General features: G+C 42.0%; 1 protein-coding gene across 2 annotated transcripts in view; it reads left to right on the forward strand.

Moving 5' to 3' along the window:
- The window catches only part of LOC137865797 (alpha-2-macroglobulin-like protein 1), a 29,195-nt gene extending 16,294 nt beyond the window's left edge, over positions 1–12,901 (forward strand). Inside the window, exons 24-37 of one of the 2 annotated variants that reach the window (XM_068701255.1) lie at positions 468–551; positions 1,004–1,180; positions 2,049–2,130; positions 2,228–2,384; positions 4,047–4,121; positions 4,502–4,655; positions 7,327–7,511; positions 7,913–8,128; positions 8,562–8,683; positions 9,792–9,882; positions 10,579–10,647; positions 10,953–11,055; positions 12,212–12,253; positions 12,666–12,901. In XM_068701255.1, the coding sequence (XP_068557356.1) occupies positions 468–551; positions 1,004–1,180; positions 2,049–2,130; positions 2,228–2,384; positions 4,047–4,121; positions 4,502–4,655; positions 7,327–7,511; positions 7,913–8,128; positions 8,562–8,683; positions 9,792–9,882; positions 10,579–10,647; positions 10,953–11,055; positions 12,212–12,253; positions 12,666–12,673 (1,565 nt within the window). In that variant the 3' untranslated portion in view covers positions 12,674–12,901. The remainder of the gene's footprint in view (positions 1–467; positions 552–1,003; positions 1,181–2,048; positions 2,131–2,227; positions 2,385–4,046; positions 4,122–4,501; positions 4,656–7,326; positions 7,512–7,912; positions 8,129–8,561; positions 8,684–9,791; positions 9,883–10,578; positions 10,648–10,952; positions 11,056–12,211; positions 12,254–12,665) is intronic. The other variant, XM_068701262.1, reaches the window with a different exon arrangement.
- The last annotated feature ends 8,147 nt before the right edge of the window (positions 12,902–21,048 follow it).

Raw genomic sequence — 21,048 nt, forward strand, 5'->3', positions numbered from 1 at the left:
CTTACTCAGCTCAATCCCCCCTGCAAGGGTCTTTCCTTGTCAATCAGCAGCGGGGTGAAGCAGTTCTGCAAGGGCATCTCAGGCTTTGTGTGAAGACTTCCTCCTGCTGGCCCTTGCCATTGCAAGCTCCCATTCTTCTGTGCTATTGGCCTCTCTCCCTTTCACGTGTGCTGGTTTTGGGGAGAGTTTTTGGTTGTTTGGCCATGGTTTCCCTGCAAACTGCCCTTGGAACCAGCTATCTGGTTCCATTATGCCTTGACCTGCACAGATAGTCACAGAATGGTGCCACGTTGTGGGTTAAAGTATACTTGGGCCTCCTGTTCAGCCAGTGGAGGGGGTGCTGCGCCCAGCTGGCACACTGTGCCCTCATCACTCGTGCTCACTACGGGCTGCCTATGGAGGAGGCTGCTGTCACTGTGTGTGATAAGTCTTCCCTTGAATACATTCCTGGGTTTTGCCTTCCTCAGATAACACAGTCTCTGAAGAATTCTCCCTGACCCTGCCTGCAGAAACACTGGAGGGATCTGGCCGAGCCACTTTCTCTGTCATTGGTGAGAAAGGCTTTACCAACTCTTGGGTTCCAGTGGGAAAAGCTTGCATAATACTTTGGTCTTAATGTTGCATCAACCCAGTTCCTCCTAAGATAAACTGAAGGAGGTGTAATGTTAGCCTCAGGAATGTGTATCAAGTAACCTTTTTCAGCAGTAATTCCTCTCAATATGGAATGGGTGATCCCTAGGTGGCTGGAGAGGAAGACACAGGGTATCTCCTCTGATGCCTCTTGCAGCCTTCTTCCAGAATGATCCAGTCTTCCCTTGCTGTGCTGGAGTAATCCAGGAAGGATTTGAAGAAATCTGAATGTGATATGAATTGCTTCAGTTTAATGAGGAGCTGGCTCTTTTCCAGGATTCCAGCAGAGTTTGAAGAAGGCAGGAGTCCCCTCAATTCATATTGCTGAATGCCTGTGCTTTTCTTTCTCTATCTCCTCCAACTCAAATTTTAGGGGATATCATGGGCCCAGCACTTCAGAATTTAGGTCAGCTGCTTGAGATGCCCTTTGGCTGTGGTGAACAAAACATGGTTCGGTTTTCACCAAACATCTTCATACTCGAGTACTTGCAGAAGACTAAACAATTGGACCCAGAAATTGAAAATATAGCATTGCAATTCCTGATAACTGGTAAGCATTGTCCTTCCTTCTCCTGCAAAAAGAAGGTACCATAAATCAGGAGTGTAGGGCATTGGTTTATTGGGTACACGGCAGGAGAGGAAGCGCTGCCAGAGCTATGCTAAAGAAAGATACTACAGAGTACAAGAAATTGTTTCAAGAAAGGTAAAGCATCTTTCTGAAGAAACAAGACTTCTATCTCTGGCTATTATTGAGGTATTAAGCCTGCTTTTCTGAGAATGGTGTGGATAATTAATGATTTGCATTATAACGTGATTTGCATTATAAAGTGATGCCCGTGTTTTGTTCTTTTATCAGTCTGAGGCAGACAGAGGACTTTTCCTTGTAGAAAGAGGACATCAGCTGCTTAATTGGAATAGAGAGTGGCCATAGGGGACAGATAGGAGTTTGATAACTTAGTGTTTCCTTTTGGTTTAGGACATTTATTCTGCTGGTGTGTCAGTTCTGTCCAGTACAATTCAAATTTAATGCAGTGGTACTATCTGTGTCTCATTTTGCAATGCACATCACATTCCAGCTTGGCAGTCCTCTTAACCTGCTACACAGAATGCTCAGCAGCCTCCCACAGATAGGAAGTTTACTCCCTTCATCTCCCTTTCTTTCCTGTACCATAAGTTGGGACAAATGTTTGGGAGATTGGAACTTACACAAGAGAATGGTATGAGCAGAGGGGCAATGGTAACTGGTAACTGGTGCCATGGGATGCACAGGGCATTGTGGTATAGTAGGTTTGGTTCAATGTCTCTGTAGGAACTGGTGAAGTCTCTTGCTGTAAAACATGCTTCCTTCGGCAAGGGTAAAGTGTGAGATGCTACATGCCTTCACACTGGGAGTTGTGTCCTTGCACCTGTCTTCACAGGTTACCAGCGTCAGCTGCTCTACAAACATGATGATGGTTCCTACAGTGCCTTTGGGAAGGCAGACACCCAGGGCAACACGTGGTGAGTGACCAGAGTTGGTGCTGTCATCCCAAACCTATTGTCCTTACTCTTCCTGCTCCTGGCTGTGACACAGTATTACTCTGTGCTCTGTCCACAGGCTGACAGCCTTTGTGGCCAGGTCCTTTGGACAGGCCAGCTCTCACATTTACATCGATAAGGGTCATGTGCAGGATGCTGTGCTTTGGCTGCGGAAGCACCAGCTGCCCAGTGGATGCTTCCAGAGTGTGGGGAAGCTCTTCAATAATGACTTGAAGGTATGACCAATAGCCATGGAAGTAGGATTGGGGGGAACATAATGCAGGGACAGGGTCACTTCCCTAGGCTCTTCTGCTGTGCACAGTAGCACAAAGCAATCTGCTCATGGCTTAGCACAGCCAAGACAGCTTCCCAGAGCAGAATGAAGAAGCGTGGCCTAAAACACCATGCATTTCTTCAACATGAGGTTTTAATCTCTGCTGGGTTTTCTTCATTTTTACTCTAGCCAAATGGCACCATGGCTGATTGTACCAAGGCCCATTAGGGGCACAGGGAGAAATATTTGTATCCTCTAGTGCTTGTCTATAATACTTTGGCCAGATTATCCCTCTTTTCATTCTTTATGGCCCACAGTAGAGATTGTCCAGATAGGCCTGATTTTGTGCTCTAATATGAGATTATCTGAAGACACAATTGTCCCTGCACTGTACACCGACGATAAGTTCTCCTGGAGCCTGGCACCACAAAAATTGATCCCTGCCCTGTAGCTGGAAATGCACGATGAGCATGCCCTGGTGCTCAGGTACCAAGCATCTGCATGCATTCTAGCAGTACCTGGGTTCTTGTTGTTTGTAATGGGAAGAATAAATCAGACTGATAATACCACAAAGTCACCCTTAAGGCAAATTTATGGAAGAAAGCAAGATGATATTTTAGCAAAGCAAGGGGTTACACTTTTTTTTCTTAAAACTTTTATGCAGTACAAAATAAAACCAGAACGTACATGTAGACTGTTCATCCTTCTCTGACTTTCATTCATTTCTTAACATGGGCTTTCTGTCTGTACACATCTTTTGGGGCACAACAAAGTGCCCTCCTATTGTACTTTGAAGATTTGGCTATCAATGTGAACAATGCTTCATGGCATCTCAGCCCAAATTTCTCCCCTCATTTATGATGCAGTCTTGTCTCATGTGTGAGGATGTAGGCAAAACTTCCCTGAGAATGCATGTCCTCTGATGGGGAAAGAAATACTTGAATGCCTGTTTACCTATGTTAATCTGTAGCTTCTCACAGTCAATCGATTTGTATATAACCTTGCATTGCTTCTTGTATACAAATCCTACACCATAAAACCTTTGCTCTAGTGTCCATTTGTAACATATTTTATAAAATATATAGCTCACCACTTCAAGGGTGGTGAGGCACTGGCACAGGTTGCCCAGAGAAGCTGTGGATGCCCCACCCCTGGAAGTGTTCAAGACCAGGTTGGATGGGCAACCTGATCTAGTGGAAGGTGTCCCTGCCTGTGGCAAGGGTGTTGGAATTAGGAGATCTTTAAGATCTCTTCTAACCCAAACCATTCTATGATGCTATGAACACTTTGGTTCACTCTCTTCTATGAAAAGGCATACCTAGGCTGCTTGCCTATACTGCGTGGCTCTGAGGCTGCACGAGACTTTTGCAATGTTCAGGAAATGAGCTAGGAGTGATTTTTTTCAGTTCCTATGTCAAGAATGTCCAGAAGCATGCTACTACCCTCTGGTAAATATGCTATCCATAGGCAGTTTCAGTCGTTAAACAATAACAGTCCACGCAATGCTTGCAGGCAAGCAATGTTTTTTTTTTTTTTTTTTTTTTTTTTTTTTATTTGTTTGTTTGTTTTTGTTGTTTTGTTGTTTTTTTTTTTCCTCTTTCTGATGTCTGTCTGTGACTCGCAGGGTGGTGTGGATGATACACTCTCATTAACAGCCTATATCACTGCTGCACTCGTGGAGCTCCACCTGGAGAAGAATGTAAGTCACATTTGAACTCTTGTAGGGTTTGGGAGAATGATCCACCCATTGTTCCTCACAAGGTCTGTGGGTTCAGGGAATACTCAGATTGAGTTGGTGAAAGGCTCTGTCATGCCACACCTTTGCACATGATAATCTCAAAAGGAAATTTTTGCCATGGTTAAGGTGTATGGCCTGACTTGCAACAAGCAGAGCATTTGCCATTCCCAGATAATCTTAGGGGGAACAATAGTCTTTGAAAATGACGCAGGGCTTGCAGAAAGGATGTATCTGGGATACTGTAGTGTTGTTGATGATACTGTTTCACAACAAAAATGTCCCAAATCAAATTTACAGTGTTTCTTTCTGATTCCTTCTGTTTCTTCTGATTCTTTTATCAGGATACAATGCTGGATAATGCTTTGCATTGCCTCAAGAATGTAACAATTGATGAGACCAATCTTTATGTCAAGGCCTTGATGGCTTATGTCTTCACATTGACTAAGGACATGGAGATGAGACAACAGCTCCTGGATAAGCTAGAGAAGGAAACTGGTAAGCTGTTGCCTTTTAGAAGAATGGGTTCAAGAGAGTGTGTTTAAGACCTGATATTGGTAGGATTTAATTATAGTGGATTGGGAAATTTAACTTTTCTCACATCATCTTTTGTGTCAGAAAATGATAATTTATTGAAGCTGTGAAAGGTTTCTAGTATTCAGGAGAGAATTCTGGAGACAATTGGACCCAAGAGAAAATTTCTGGTCAAAAGGAACAGATGCAATCTACATTTAATTTGTGGGGTCAAAGTCTCACTTCACTTTAGGAAGAGTTGGCTTCAAATCTTGCCCCTATCATTCCTCAACAATTCATACACAGTACAAGAAACCTCGCAGAGGCAACTTGCCTTACTATGTCTATTTAGCTGCTGGTCAAGACATTCAAGCCTTTTGACAGTTTCCACATTGCTGCTCTACTCAGCTCAGGGATCTTGGGTTTATGAATCTTTAGTTCAGTTCTTCCTTTTGTCTCTTTAACTTGCAAAGAACTGGACTTATATCCCACATGAAGATTCCAGGTAGGCTTTGAAATCACCTAAGCATATGGTGATATAGTTGGTAACAGCAGTACCTGACTTGGCTTAAGTAAGTTCTTCCCCATATCTCTTCATATGGCAGTATGGTGAACTACCCCAAGAACTGAAAAATAACAGAAGAAAAAGGAAGAGAGTATTTTTCAGCCACACCAGCTACCAGTGTAGTTCACTGCATATCCATTCAAGCTGCCAAGGTGGTTTAACAGGGTGGCAGGTGTGAGAACTGGAAGGAGTAGAATTGCACACACTAGAGCTACTACTGAAAGGTACATAGGGAATGAGTGACTGGAGCACACCCTCACTGATATTCAGTCAGCCTGATATTTCTAACTTACTGAGCACTTTGGAAAATATCCCCTTGAGAACTTAGGGCATGGAACACTACAAATTGCCTACGGGTCAAACAATAGTTTTCTTTGGTTCTTGCTTCCACTGATAATAGCTGGCAATGACATGCCAAGAACATTGGAGTTGTAAGTGAGGGAAAGTGTTTGTTAAACTTGTCTAAATATGTCTGTGTCCTGCCTGCTGAGTCTGAGGATGTGAGAGCAGCTACCAGCAGCAGCCAGTTTGTCTAACGGAGAATCCCTGCCTGAGGGGGCTACCTTCTGTTGGCTGGAGACATAACTTCCATGGCTAGGTGACTGGGATTCTGTTATCTTCACTAGCAGGATTACAGTTGGATCTTGATGAGAAATTTGGTGCTTTTTAAAGAATCAAGGTTAATCTATAGGTTGTCTATGGCTGTATCTCCCAGAGGCTTTCTACCATTTAATGAAAAAATTGTTCTGCTTATGTCATCTTGGAAGTAACAAATCAAAAATGCCTCATGTGAAAACTTTCCACTGTGATAAGCATGATGAAGTAATACAAATCTTTAAAGTCCCTAAGCTAAATTCTAAAGTCTTTATGCTGGTTTTATGCAAGCAACTGTTTTTGTGATTCGTTTTTTCAAAAGTGAAGATTTGTTTTGAAAATAGACTTAGTACTTCAGGTTTCCACATATCTGCAGAAGATTTCTACAGTAGCACAATTAATCTAAACTCTTATCTGAATTTTAGCTACCCTCTACCAATACCACAGCAAAGCTTTCAACCTGACTCAAACACATTCAGCACATGTAGGCTTGGACCACAGGTGGAAACCCACTAGTATCTCAAATTGTCCCAGCATATCCACTGTATAGGTAGGCTGCAACAAAATCAGCTGGGTAGTCTTGCTCCTCCAGTTGTCTGCCAGCAATTCACTCTCAAGGAGTGACCGATTATTGTAAAATAGATGCAACTGACTGCAGATAAGTCCTAGAGCTTCTCAGCTTGAAGAACCCTGTTAGATTATCCCAGGTAAGTGCAGAAACAGCAAAAATGCTGTAGGATAGGAATAATTTGCATGGGGGACTTCTACAAGAGTGTAAAACTAGGTTCTAAGGCAAGAAATAGTTGTGTCTTCATGCCAGACCAAAAACGCCCGCAGGCTCTCAGAGTCAAGTCATGCATTTTACACCACTTAATGACCTTAATGAACTAGTCACTGTCCAGAACCCACCCTCCTCACAGCACATCACTGAGAAAGAAGTTAATGGGTGCAGAGCAAAAAACAATATGGCTCCCTCATCCTAGGTTGGGATGAGGGGAATTGGACCTGGTTCGTCACTGTCACCACTAACTGGACATAGCCTTCAATATACACAGAGCTCAATAAGACCAGGACGGCACTTTAAGCAAAAAGCCTGTGTTGGGAATCAATCATTTCCAGAGGAACAGTTTCTTAGAAGAACTGATGAGGATTTGGGGCCGTATATGCAGCCTGGATCTCCAGTGCTTTCAAAGGAAGAAATGCAGTCTAACGTAGCTAGATGGCCTTTCAGAGCACAAAAACAAAACAAAAAACAAACAAAACAAAACAAAACAAAACAAAACAAAAACAAACAAACAAAACAAAACAAAACAACAAAAAAAAAAAACAAGAAGGAAGGAAGGATTGGCTTCTGCACTCTGAGGTGGTCCAGAAAGCTTCAGGCATTTCTGATGTTGTAAAGAAAGCTACCAGTCCTCCGGGGCTACTGGCACAGGATGAGCTAATGCTCATTGGGATCTAATGTTTTCCTCTTCCACATGTTCCTCCCTGCAACAGCAGAGCAACTGACATCAGATTCCAGTAGTAAAGAATCTTCTTCTTCTATGATTGAGACAGTAGCCTACATCCTTCTGGCGCACGTCTCCAACCCAGACTTGGCAGTCAATGAAAACACAGCGAGCAAGCTTGTGCACTGGCTCAGTGAACAAAGAAATGCCCGTGGGGGATTTGCTTCCACACAGGTAACAAGCTGTAGAAAGTTACGGGGGAAGGGGAGAGACTGTACCTGGAGAGATATGCATGTGTCTTGCATGTGCATGTGTCTTGCATGTCACTCCCGATCCACCCTTTGAAGAGAGGCATACATGAGCCCTGTTTGGAAAGGGGAGTGCTGTGGGGAAGCCCTTCTTTTCTGTGGTGTAATTGGGATCATCCAACTCTGTGACTGCCAGTCCTAGGGCTCTGAAGCCACCCTTGCCAACTAACAGAAGTCATCCTGCTACCTATGCCCTTAGTGGCACAGCTGCATCACAGCATGATGCAGGGCCATGAGGTGTGTGGTTCTCCATGTAGTGCCTGGATTAGTGTGATGGATCTTGTACTGCATTGCTTCATACCAAAGTGACTTTCTTTCTATCTTCAGGACACAGTTGTGAGCCTGCAGGCACTGTCTCAATATGCAGCCCTGTTTCCTCAAGAAATGAGAAATGTAAATGTGACAGTGAAAGGAAAGGAAGCTTCTCCGTTAGAGTTCCACGTGCATAGGAACAACAAGTTGGTCCTGCAACAGGCATCTCTTCTTGCAGTCCCAGGGACATACACAGTACAGGCGACTGGCAGTGGCTGTGTGTATGTACAGGTGAGCATACAGAATGAACAGAGCTGTTAATTTTTTTCCACTGAACCTTTAAGTGAGGTTTGATTCTAAGTAGGTACAATTGCCTCAAGTTCTGAGAACCTGAAGAAGCTTGGCTTCTTTCTCTTTATGGGCAGGATTTTAGCTAATGTGCTTTCTTACAACTTTTTTTTTTTTTTTCAGTAAAAATGAGAGAGTGTTGTATTGAATGAGGCCTTGGGTTGCAGATAGCTGAGCCTCCAAGCTGGGGGTTACACTTGGCAGATGTATCAGACCCTGTGTGCTGAACACAGCATATCTAAACAGAAAGCACAGCTGTAGCCAGCTGTGTTCGTTGCTGGTTATTGATTTGTTAAAAGCTGGAAGTGCAGATAGGCCTTTGTCTCCGGCAGGGAAGCTCTGGGGCACTTCACAGGCATGTTTTCTCCTCCACCAGAGTACTCTCTACTATAACACCCCACCACCACAAACAGAAGAGGCCTTTGTCCTGGATGTGCAAACAACACCAAGAGAATGTGATGGTGTTAGGAAACAGCTTGACATCCACATTTCTGTCAGGTATGTGATTCCTTAAAGCTCTTCCTTCAGCAGAAAAAAAAAAAACAAACACCTAAATACCTCCTGTCTGTGGCAACAAACACCAGGGTAGACCCTTCTCCTCTATAGATTCCAAGTGTTGTCTTATAAAATGTTTGTATTCATTACCTGGTGTGCAATGAGCCAATCCACACACTACCTCAAGATACTGTTTATTTCGGAATTGGGCAAGACTGGGTACCAGGTGGTTTCCCACAAAGCTGGCACCCCTTAGGATTTTTCAAGCCACTCTTTATACAATCTCTTATCAATACATCTACAATCCCCCAGCCTCTGATTGGTTAGATAATTAGCAAACTGCCAATATGACAGATTCATTCTATATATCCTCAGAAAGGAAGGGTCCCTTGTTGAGGTGAGGTCTCCCAGCCTAGGGACATGGTTTTTACTATTACAATGAGGATAGTTCATGGATAGTTCACATTAGAATACTCCTAATTTTTGTTTTTCAGCCAACTATTCACATTACATTGATCCTTGACATATTCAAGGGAATACATCAGGATGCTTCCCTCAAGAATGTCAACATAACATTCTTGCTGATTAGCATTTCCTCAGTTAAACATCCTTTAGACATCTCCAAGGCCGGGGTAATCTCGTCCCTTCCTCAAAGTACATATTTTATCTCTTTCACACAAAACAAAAGTTAACTATACACCGGTATCACAAGAAGATCATGAAGTGAGAGCTAAGGCCGGGGGAAGCAAGGGAAACACATTGGCAGTGGCTTGCATAATCACAGCAACCATCTCAGTCAGCTCAGCAGCTCCCAGAGCAATGGGAAAGCAAGAAAATGAGACCAGTCTGCTCCCAATCTGTAATGTCACAGATAACTTCAATTTTTGTAGAGGGCAGCGTGAATATTAAGCATCATACATTTGCTGCACAATCTGTCTCCATATTGAGCAAGCAGATGGGGCATAGGACTTTTTCATTTCTCCTATTAGCTAGGCAAGCTGCTGTGCTTTCATGTCACTGTAGAGCATACCAGAATTTGGACCATAGTCCATCACTGGAAATGCTGTGATGCCTTCTGCATCTAATGGGCTTCTCTCCTGCCTTTCTTCAGTTACATCGGGGACCGTGGGACCAGTAACATGGCCCTGGTGGAGGTGGAGATGCTGTCAGGGTTCATTGCTATGAAGAGGTCTGTGAACGCGGTAAGACTTTTTCCTCTGTCCTCCTCTGAGTTAAGATCTACTTTCCAGATGTAACTCAGCCAGAAATATCCAAACCTCTAAGAACTGCTGAAATACGGTAGCTACTGTGAGGTTATCTTAATATAAGATAACTAGATGAACCAAGTGCGGATATTGTGTGCTATTTCACAAGGTAACTTTCTGCTTACTGAACTGATTGTGCAGTTTTGTCATGTCCAGTAGTGAAGGTCACGTATGAGGAAAGAAGTTAGAAAGGAGCTGAAAAACACCTAGTTAGAACTATTTGGGATGCACTGAAACTCCTCTCGGTTGCCAGTGCTATTTTATTTGGAGGGATACTCCATAAATAATTGTTAAATCTCATTGAGTTGCTTAATGACCTGCTTCAGTGTTCCAGGAAATAGTTAAAAGATCCATCATATTTTCCTATTAAAGGGCTTTACCTTTTCTACAAGTGCTGAAAGTAGGATCACAGCTCAAGGACGTTTGTTCCAAATCTGAGAAAGTCTTTTCTAAGGCTCTGTGTGCTCCCAGCAAATATCAATGCCCTTATAGTTAGGAAATGCAGGCCTTCCCTTATCTAGGCTAAGTGCCATAATTAGCAGTGGTACACTGACAAATATCAAAGTATGTGTGAAATAACAGGCAAGTCTAACGAGCTGATGCTAACCAAACATCTCTTGTCTTCCAACATAGCTGGAGAAAGTACTCTTTGTGAAAAAGACAGAGATAAAAACAGACAGAGTCACAATCTACTTGGAAGAGGTAAGGGGAAGACCACAGGGATCTGCTCATTCAAGTAGTATTCAAGTTGTACTACTGCAACAGCAGAACTTTGTGATGGGTCTCTCATAGTAGCAGCAGCAGTGTTTTGTGTTGGGACTTTTAGAGATCAGAAATACAAATCTCTAGGCTGGTCAAGCAAGTCAAAATTTTGGCAAAAGAGGAAGGGGGGGGGAGAACATTTAAAGGTGAAGAAAGAAATCTCTGATGCAGGGGGAATAAAGTTGGGATGCAGATGACTTTGAGACGGTCAGTGCATTTTTGATCCTTTCTGTTCTTCCCTCCAGCTGGATAAGACTTCTCTGAAGCTTATCTTCTCAGTGGAACAAGATATTGAAGTACGGAACCTGAAACCAGCAACAGTGCATGTCTATGACTACTATAAGCCAGGTGAGATTTCAGTGGCATAGGCAGAGGGTCACTATCTTACCCCCTGCTCATATCCTTTATAACCCTTACTCAGTGCACTTCTTCCTGCAACTCTGAGCTTGGGTTTCCTCTGTACAGAACTTCTACATTCACGTTGCAGAATCATTGGCTTTTCTGTCCCTGTACATTTCTTGGGATGAGACTGATGGACACTGCCATTATCTTTTGGTGTACATGTATTCAAAATTACAGTGTTTTTTGACTTGCTCTAACTTCAGGCTAGGTCTCTGCAGAAAGAAAACTTCTTTGTCAATTTAACAGGTCTTCCCCTTCTTCATAGCTCTCTTGAAAATATTTAGGCATTTGTTTAAAATCAGTGTAACATGCTGCCACCCTGATCCATCGTAAGGCAAAATTTAGTTCTATGCTTTTCAGATATGGTGTAATAATCCTGCTACCCACTGGGTGCTGTCACATCTGAGAAGATATTAGGAAAATAATTTCTTATCCTTTAAAGCTCTAAATGAACTATTAGCACACACAAATCTTGGTGTTATTGTGAGCCATTCTCTGATTATTCCATGACCAGTATGAGGCAAAACAGCAGACATAACAATAAGAATTATTAAAAAAGAATATGAGAGCAAAATGTGAAAGGTAGCACTGGAGATTTAGAAAGCTGCACTGTAGGTCTACATGTTGTATACTGGATTTTATTTTATTATTATTTTTTTCCCCTCCCACACTATGTCAAGAGGAGGAGAATTCTTAATCCTGCCTTTACAGACCTAAATACTGTCACCTGATATGCTCTCTTTGCTATCCCATCCTCTACCAGAATTTTTGTGCTTAATATGTACACTTTAAAAACTGTTATATGACAAGAGATTACTAATTATCAGTAAAAAATGAGGCTTCCAGGAAAGCCTACTGAAAGGTTCTCTGTTTAAAAAAATGTCCTTCTATTAGAAGGCATCACACTGTGTAATAATACCTTTTATAGCTGGAGTGGACACGTGTGAAAGAAAATTCTAGACATTTTTTGTTCCTGTATTCACAACCTGAAAAATTAAGGTAGTGGGATGGTTGTGTTAAAGAAAAAAGCTTGGCATTATCTTACCATGTAGTTCTGCAGCTCACCATACATTCTTTTTTTTTTTTTTTTTTGTTCCTACAGATGACCGCACAGCAAGAGAATACAATTCCCCTTGCAGTTCAGGTTAGTGTTAATAGGCTTTCAAGATGGGAACAGATGAAATAGTAGGAACAGAAAACTGGCTGTAAGCAAGCAAAGCAGCCTGAAACCACCTCTGTTCTGTATTTAATTCCATCAAGTGCTAGATGGACTGCACGTTGAATTGAAATCTACTGTATTAGTCGTGGACACTGATCTCAGTGTAGACCAGGGTCTGAACATACCATAGAGAGTTTAAAGGATCCATTTTTATTCCATTTCCATATATCCCTCACGTGTGCAGTCCTCACAGTATCCCAAATCTGAATGCAACTGGAAATGCCTATGTCAATGACAAAAATATGTTGCAATTCATTCCCTATGACCTCTTGGCCCTTTGACTTGTTCCTAAAAATTCATTACGCACTGCGCCTTTTCTTGTTCTTTCTTTCTGCAGATGTCTAGATGGATTCCTACCAGAACTCCATGGCTCTGGAACCAGCAATCTGAATTTCCCACTTCCAAAAGGAAAACTTCATTGCTCTGGCTCTACTCTGTGTACTCTGCTGTACACACTTGTGTTCTGTTGGATGCACCCTGTTTCTTCTGATGCCCTAGTTTTTATGTGAAACATGACTTGATGTGCAGTACTTTGGGTTCAAGTGAAATAAAGTACACAGAACTTGAAAAGAATGCAGTGACTTGATAGTTGATGAAATCTGCACAGAGTTCAATGTCTGAAAAAGAAGAGAGAGAAACATTTCTTAGGTCACGATTACAAAATTTTCTTTTTGTTGTCATATTGGCTTAAGATTCCTTTCCTCCCTGAGTCCCATCTCTGGGATACCTTCTCAAATGTTTTAACACAACATTGTGTTTGCAGTCAAACTCCAAGCAAAAAATGTAATTTTTAACCATGTTCTGCGGTTGCTACATGGCCCTCTGAACCATCTTTCTTTCACAGCTGAAGAATAAGAACAGGCAAAGGAAAGCCAAAGGAGAACTACTTTGCCAGTTCTCCAGACAGTGTCCTATGAAGGCCATTAGGCCAAAATAATTCTCTCCAAATTCTCTATGTGTTGTGCAGACACTTGTTTGTCTGTAGTTCTTATGTCAAGCTGGAGTATTTTAGAAATTCCATAAGGATGTGATCCTGCAGCTCTCTCTCAGATCCTAATTCCATTCCAAGGGCTCTAGGATCTTCTTTCAATGCCAACTGCTTTCAATGCTACAACCACCTGGTAGTACCAGGACAATGGTAGTACTGCAGGATGGGATCAAGATCCCAATTAAGACCCCATGGCAAATACTGGTGAATAAGCAGAACTGTACCTGTCCTCAGACTCCTGAATAGGTCCTGAATAAGGAAGGTGAAGAGGGATGAGCACAGAACAATTCCATGCATAGTATAGTTGGTGTCCTTTTCATTGTCATATCTCCCTCTGAATTGTAGTGGTTCCCTTTTTTTGCTTGCCTTTTTGCATACCCATGCATTGAACAACATATTCAGTGTTAACTACACCTTCTTTACTATCATCTCTTGTATTGTGCACCACTACTCAATGCCAATCTTTTTTCTATAAACAATCTGAATTGACTGTCAATCTAGGAGTGATTATGGAACTGTTTTCCTTTTTCCTCTCTCTCTCTTTTTTTTTTTTTTTTTTTTTAATGCAGGGCCAATTACATAACAGTATGTGGCCCTTCCTGTTCCTTCCTGTTTTCTTTGAAGATTGTCATCTCCCCATGTTGGAACTCTAATTTACATGACTATACCTCCCACTTCCCACAGAATTGGTTTCAGTTTTCACATTTCAGGGAAACATGAAGTGAAGCAAGTCATGTGACCAGGGTTGTTTGGGGAAGTTCACTCCTTCCGTGAACCACTGTGCTGGGTCTGGCTGGGTCTGGCTTCTTTCCATAATATTTTCTTCTCCTCCTCTTCTTCTGAGTAAGGGGAGTGAGAGAGCAGTTATGGTGGAGTTTAGTTGCCCTGAGAGTTAAAATTACCACAACATCACTGCTTGGACAGTAAATCTATTTTTTCTCCAACCACTCAGAGTATCTGCCCATAAAGCAGGCAGAGCCAGTACTTCTTCCCCTACTTGTTATTTTTCTGAGTTTTATTGTCCAGTAGGGACAAGAAAAAAATGAAAATATAAATTCCGCAAGCATTTGGTGTGAGGCAGAAAACTTGAGAAAGTAATTTTTTTGGCAACTGATACAAAAAGAGGACACAGCTGAGCTTAAAAGGTCAAAAAAAATGAACAAACTGCATGGGGCCTCCAAGCAGCATTCCTCTAATATTGGCCCTTACTGAGACATCCTGGGAGTCATTAGGTACAGCCCAATGGTGCTCCTTTGCCACTGGACGGGAAAGGACAAGGGAGCAACGTGGGCAGCACAGACTCCCAGTTGCCTTCCTGACAGGTTTCCTACTCTGGATATTTGGGCTGGACAGAAGAAGATTAGGTAGGATGGTGCTTTTATCTGGTTGAACTTCAGATAGGAAGTTTGTAAAGAAAAATAGAAGATTGTAACACAATGCACTTGGTGTGCACATGTGCCAGGGTCTCCTGCCTCTGAATAGACACATGTCAAGGGTCTATATTTCACCTTCTGTCAAGTAACAGCCGTGAAGTTACATCTGAGTAGAAACAAGCCTGCCAAGACTCCTCTCCTAATAAAAAGTCTTGCTACCTTGCATCTGGGTGGGGTAGTTAAGTAAGGAAATGAAGTACATGAAATGAGAGTACAAAAAGATGTTTCCGGGCTGCGGTTTCATATCAGATTGGTGTTGTTCAGCTGCACATGAGAGGCTGAGGAAGTTGGTAAAACAGAGGGTTTGAAAAGACCTGCTGCAAGCTTCCTTAAGATAGGAGTCTACAGTAGATGTCAGTGAAGTCTTTGCCTCTTGGAGCAAACACTGGGGACTGTGATAAGTGGCTAGTCTGTGTGGTAGTTGAGTGACCTGAAGCTTGCTCAGTTCTGCTGAGTGTAGAATAGGTGCTCCCTATTCTAGGTGATATCCATTAGAAACACCTTCCTGTGCCAGAAAGAAACTTTCAGTATGTATAAATGAAGGTGGGGTATGAATAACTGGCAGATGGCCAGGAGACTTCCTCCCATCACCTCACCACAGCAGCTTTCACAGTTTGGTTGCCCAGATGGCCTGGAGGCAGTTGAGAAACTTCCTATACCTCCTATAAAGTTCTGCTGCTTCAGACCGAAAAAAAAAAAAAAAAAAAAAAAAAAAAAAAAAAAAAAAAAAGAGCCTGAAAAACACAATACGGCTAACAGGAAATCTGGTAAGTAGCATCTCAGCTACCAAGGGGTTTTTCTGCAAAGCAAAGCTCTTAAAAGAAATAGGGAGAAATAGCCCCCTTAAAAAGAAGAACTGTAAGCATGTGAGATGGCCCTGAATAGATTCTGACCTTGTTAGGAAGCTCTTATCAAAAATAAATAGCATATTTAAAATCTATACATGTAGAAGACAGTTGGCATGCTGAAGAGATAGGGATTTGTTGAAGCATTCATAAAGGTTTGGTGAGTGTGGCTTACTTGGACCTTTGTGGTTATCTGCCAGTTTTGTGCAAATAGGGTTGAAAGACTGTACTGCTTCTAGTGGGTCAGAATAAATCACTAGGCTTTCACAGAATGTTTTCACAGAGTTTATTTTCTCTGAAATACACCCTAATAAAGAGGAGTTAGGATACAGGACAGGAGGGTTCTATGGTTTTCTATATCCTGATACTTTGAACACCTACTTATGCTTAGAAAACACTTTGTCTCTAATCTTGATAGAATATTCAGTAGGTATCTGGATACCTACTAGAAGTTGGGCTTCTTGGACAGCCATAAAACCAAAAACACTGAGCTGTGTCAGAAAACAACCCTTCACTCTTCATAAAGGAGAATATTCAATGTCTCTTTAGCGTTTGGGACTTCCTGGTCACTACGTCTCCCTGTTGATCACTCTCTTGGCAAAATCTTCTTGGAAGCTTGGACACATGCCTTATTCCCTGGATACATGCATGTTAGCATATACTTGACTGACATGTGCCAGTTTGGAGACAGAGCAATGTGCTTTGAATCTGCCTGCCTTAATTTTCTGATTTTAGCAAAGTTTATCACAACAGCAAAGAAATACAAAACTGCAGAGCTGTAGTTTGGAGTGGTAAGGCTTGTTATTAGGAAATGTTGTACAGTATACAGATTCTAAAGTTTATTCCAAGATTTCCTGCTTCCTTGTGAGGTGCACAATGGCTTAGATTTTTCTCTTGTAACTGCAGGGCAATGACAAGCTTTTTAAGTAGCTACCACTGAGAACTGTGTGAGACCACATGGATCCATCTCATGATTTGTAGTGTCTCTGTGCAAGGGAAGCATACTTTTAGACTTGCATGCTATGACTTGCTATTATTTAATCTTATTCCATTAGTTACTTCTTACTAAACTCAAATAATGGCGTCAAGGTGTATCAACCCACAGGTAAGGCCAAAACATCTGTCAAGATATCAACCCACAGATAAAACCAAGATATCCAATAGATTAATATTTTTTAAGCTTTCATCAATAGATATAAATTTTTTAAGTATGCCTGGATTTCCTTTGTTAACCTGTTTTGATTTACTTTAAGGGTAAAGGCCTTGGAATGTGGCTTACCTTTGACATTTGGAGGCTTCTTTCCTGAGAAAAGTCACAATTTGTGACTTCATGTGTTGTACCTTTTCACAGATGATGTCTCATTGTGGGCCTATTCCCACTCTAACTAGAGGGTCATGCAATTTAAGTGGTATGATATGCTGACAAACAATTAAATTCATACAGTCTTGATGGCCAGGCCCAGTAACATCTGGAAGCATATTGGTATGTATCAGCTTTTGCTTGTTGATCTGCTTTTCCTTTCATCTGTAGTTCACAATTTAAAGGCAGAGGAGAGGTGAAGCCTGCCTTCAGGGTACGGCAGGTAACTGCCCCTTGGTGTTGGCTCCTTAGACACAGACAAAGCATTCCGATCTTCCCCTTATGTTTTCCAACATCCCAGTCATTGCAGGGAGCAGAAAGGTGATTTGGCATGCATTGGCCTGTTCTGTTGTTGTTGATGTTTTTGTCTTGAGGGATGGGAAACAAAGATGAGGGTATTTGAGGTTTTGGCCTCTGTACTATCTCAGCTCACAAACATGGAGAACCCTTGTCATCGTAGGAAATGCGGATTCAGACCAGGATCAGTTAAACAGGAAATAAAATATTGGGTATATAGGATAAGGAAGGGAGATGATACTATATAAAGACTTATCAGAAATGCAAAGCTGGAGAGGTAGGAGGACAGAAGCCAGAACAGCCCACTGAGTCTCTGCTCAGAGAGAGGACAAAATGGCAGCTACACCCTGACATGGGTAGGATCGATCATCTGACCACCTTCTTCCTTCTGGAGATGGTGTTGGGACAGACTTGCCAGGGCTAGCAGGAAGCTGATGAAGAGTTCCAGTGACATTATGAGGGTGTGGATGGGCTGGTCTATGTGCGGGAAGGCACGGATACCAACGGAGATCTGGGCAGCTTGCAAGAGGTACAAGGTGGGAATACATTTGTCTTTGAGGCTTATCAGACAAGACTGCCAGCTGGAAGAAATGGGGATGAAAGGGTTGTGAGTTTGGCTAAGTAGAGAAAAGAAGCAGTGCTATCTCACCTAGTTGGGCCTCTCACACAAGCTGCAGGAAGCCTGTTTGTAATGAGTAGACAAAATAAATACCTCTTCCTTCTCAGAAACCTACTTGCATTTTTCCAAATGTGAATGTTGTGGAAACTGACATCCAGGCCACATGCAGGAAGACAGTTTTATCTGGAGCTCTCAAACTCTTCCTGACTCACATCGACAGCCCTATATAGGAGAAAGAATCAATGAGTCCTTTATCATCTTGGAAACTCATCCTAAAAGAGGTGAGGTAGGTGAAAAGTGCTTGCAGTAAACTGACTGTCCAGACACTCTGTGACTCCCACATGTAAGCCATGTTTTATAAGAAGCCATTATTAGGTACAGTTGTGTACACTTTGATTCTCATATCCAGTAATGATGGTCAGCAAGTTTTCATGATAATTACAGCACTGGAATGCCTAGTAAACCTAGCTTTCCTCTCATACCCTATATGATGTGGAAGTACTGCCATCTGGCTATAGCACTCACCAATCTACTCAAATATCCTCTTGAGAGTAGTCTTGGAGACACTGCAAGCTCCCACAAATTGGAACCAGAGCCAAACTAGGTAGGTGGAATAATGCTGTTATTTTTGCCACTACAGCAGAGTGTGGAGTACAACAGCTCTTTGAGGAGGTGGATAAATCACACATAGTCTGCACCAAACTCCATGCCATTACTGTAGTACACGTATATAACAGGATCTAGCTATTACCGGACTAGCTTTGGTGCATGTGAACTACAATCATAGCAGTAAATGCAGTGTAGACTTAGCCCACTTATTCCAGGTTTACTGGGATGTGTCACGTCAACCTGTTTTCTGAACAGGAAGGCATCCCAGCCTTGGATGTCAGTCTGCATCAGACTTCTGTCTCCCCTTGCATTCTCCATGCTATTGATCTGACTCTTGACAACTGAAGCTGAACACCATTACAAGCTGTCACGTTCCCTGAAAGTGCATATGAAAACTCCAGACTTCCCCATCACAAGAGAAAGGGTTTTCGATTTGAGGTGTCTGAAGTTGATTGCAGACTGCAGTGAATACTGGCAGACTGAAGTGAGTAAATAAGTATGGGTAAGGGAAAGAAGGCAAATACAGATACATAGGCTAGATGCCCATTTGTATGTTTGTACTGTATGATTCTGTACAGTACAGTATGTAGACGTATCTTTATGCAACGCGTAAGTGCTGTTTACTTGCCTTTATATAAAGTTCCTTTGTAACCACTGTCTCCCTGATAGATTTTAAAAAAAAAAAAAAAAAAGTGAACCAGAAGGTGCACTTCTCCTGTAGGACCACTAAGTGTCACCATCACTCCATAGCTTGCTCTGCAACATGACGTTTCTCCAGCAAAATTCCTTTGCTGAAATAGGTTGGGATGTTGTAACTTGCTGAGAAGCTCGGGGTAGGGAAGGTCGGCACCTAAAATGTGAGAAAGCGATGCTGCCGATGAAATGAATCCTGGATTATATTTAGGCATAGTGCTAGACAGGTTTCCAGCCAGTTCTTACCAGCCAGTTTCATGAAGTGTAGTGTGAGCCTCAATGAGAATAATTTAAAGATGGAACAAGTGCTTTATGAGGAGATACTAGAAAGGCTGTGATTCTATCATCTGATGAGCAGAATTTGGTGAGCAGATGGGGGATCGAGATCTACAAAAATAAAGAAGGCAGTGTATAAAAAGAATAGAAAACTGTCCTTAAGAAAAAAAAAAATAAAAAAAAAATCTGCTTTCTTCAGTTCTGTCCATGATAGAACTGGGGGCATACGCTAAAACTGCTCAGTTTTTAGATTTTAGGTGCTCAGTTTAAAACTAAGTACTTTACAATAAAAGAACATGCAGCTATGGGAGTTGTAGGAGCAGGCAATATTGGCAGGTTCACAGGGCATGTAGACAAACTAATGGAAAACCAATCTATAAAGACACCAAAGGGAACAGGTAGTGATATATTTTCGAAGATCCCTACTATTCTGCTTAGTTGTGGGAACAGAACAAGGAGAATGGACTGTAGATATTGGCCAGGTGCACCTGCTATCCCTAAAAAGTATTAAGTGCAGCTGAATCTGGTGGATTGAAAGATCCAGAGGCTTCCTTCCTTCCTGGACCAATGAATGGGAGCATCATACGTGTTTGAATTCCCACCAGTAGCAGAGTGGTGTGCAAATTCACAATAAGCATGCACACAAGTTTAATACAGACAGGAGACAATACTTTAAAGACACTCCTATAAACACAGCATGAATAGCCTGACCTTGTTTCTAAGGATCAGTGGTCAGAGAAGCTTTCCTTCATAGACCTCTCTTGGGTTTTTGGCTCTCAAACCATTCACCCTACTTGCAGGCTAAAAGACTTTTAAGTTTATTAGTGTGTCACTCACACGCACACAAAAGAGCACAGTCACACAGGAAATAACTGAAATGGTTTATTAAAAATATAGTACAGGCTGATGATCAGGTGCAAAACTTGTTCAGACCAGTGCACTGTCCAGAAGCTTCTTACATAATTAGCAGCTTAGTTTGCTCCTCTATGCATTTTCTCATGTGTGTTCATCTCTGACCCATCCTGTTCCCCCCATTTCCCCTCCTGTAATTATTACCCCAAACATATGGCTATAGTCCTGCAAATCATCAAATTCTCTTGTTCGGTTGCAAAATCCCTCTCCCCAGAGCATCCCATGGTAAGTTGTAATGCCTCTTTATTGCAGGAGTTCCCCTTTGTTTGCACAGATTCCAGAAAGAGTTTCTTCCCTTGAATCACCTTTAGTGGGTTTTGCAACAGGGACAAATGGCTTAGCCCTTGAGGCTTTTAGGAGTGGTTGATTCACAGGGATTAAGTTGGCTGAGTTCCCCGCCTTGTCATTGTTCCTTTGATCACTATCTGACCTTTATTTAAATAAATAAAAATAAATAAATAAATAAGTCAGATACTTTTCCATCTGAAAGAAAAAAGAACCCCAAGCATTTGGAGGCATAAGCCTAAGCACCTTCCTGTATGGTGTGTTTTTCAGTTTTTCAGGCAGCAGTAAATGTCATTTTGATTCTAAATCAATGGGATCAACTTTGGTCCTAAATCACTGATCTCCTGTGAAATGATAGTCCAGGACTTGGACTACTGAATCAGATGCAGTGTTCTTGCAACAC

Source organism: Anas acuta, chromosome 1 (assembly GCF_963932015.1).
Source record: "Anas acuta chromosome 1, bAnaAcu1.1, whole genome shotgun sequence".
In the NCBI taxonomy this organism is placed as follows: Eukaryota; Metazoa; Chordata; class Aves; order Anseriformes; family Anatidae; genus Anas; species Anas acuta.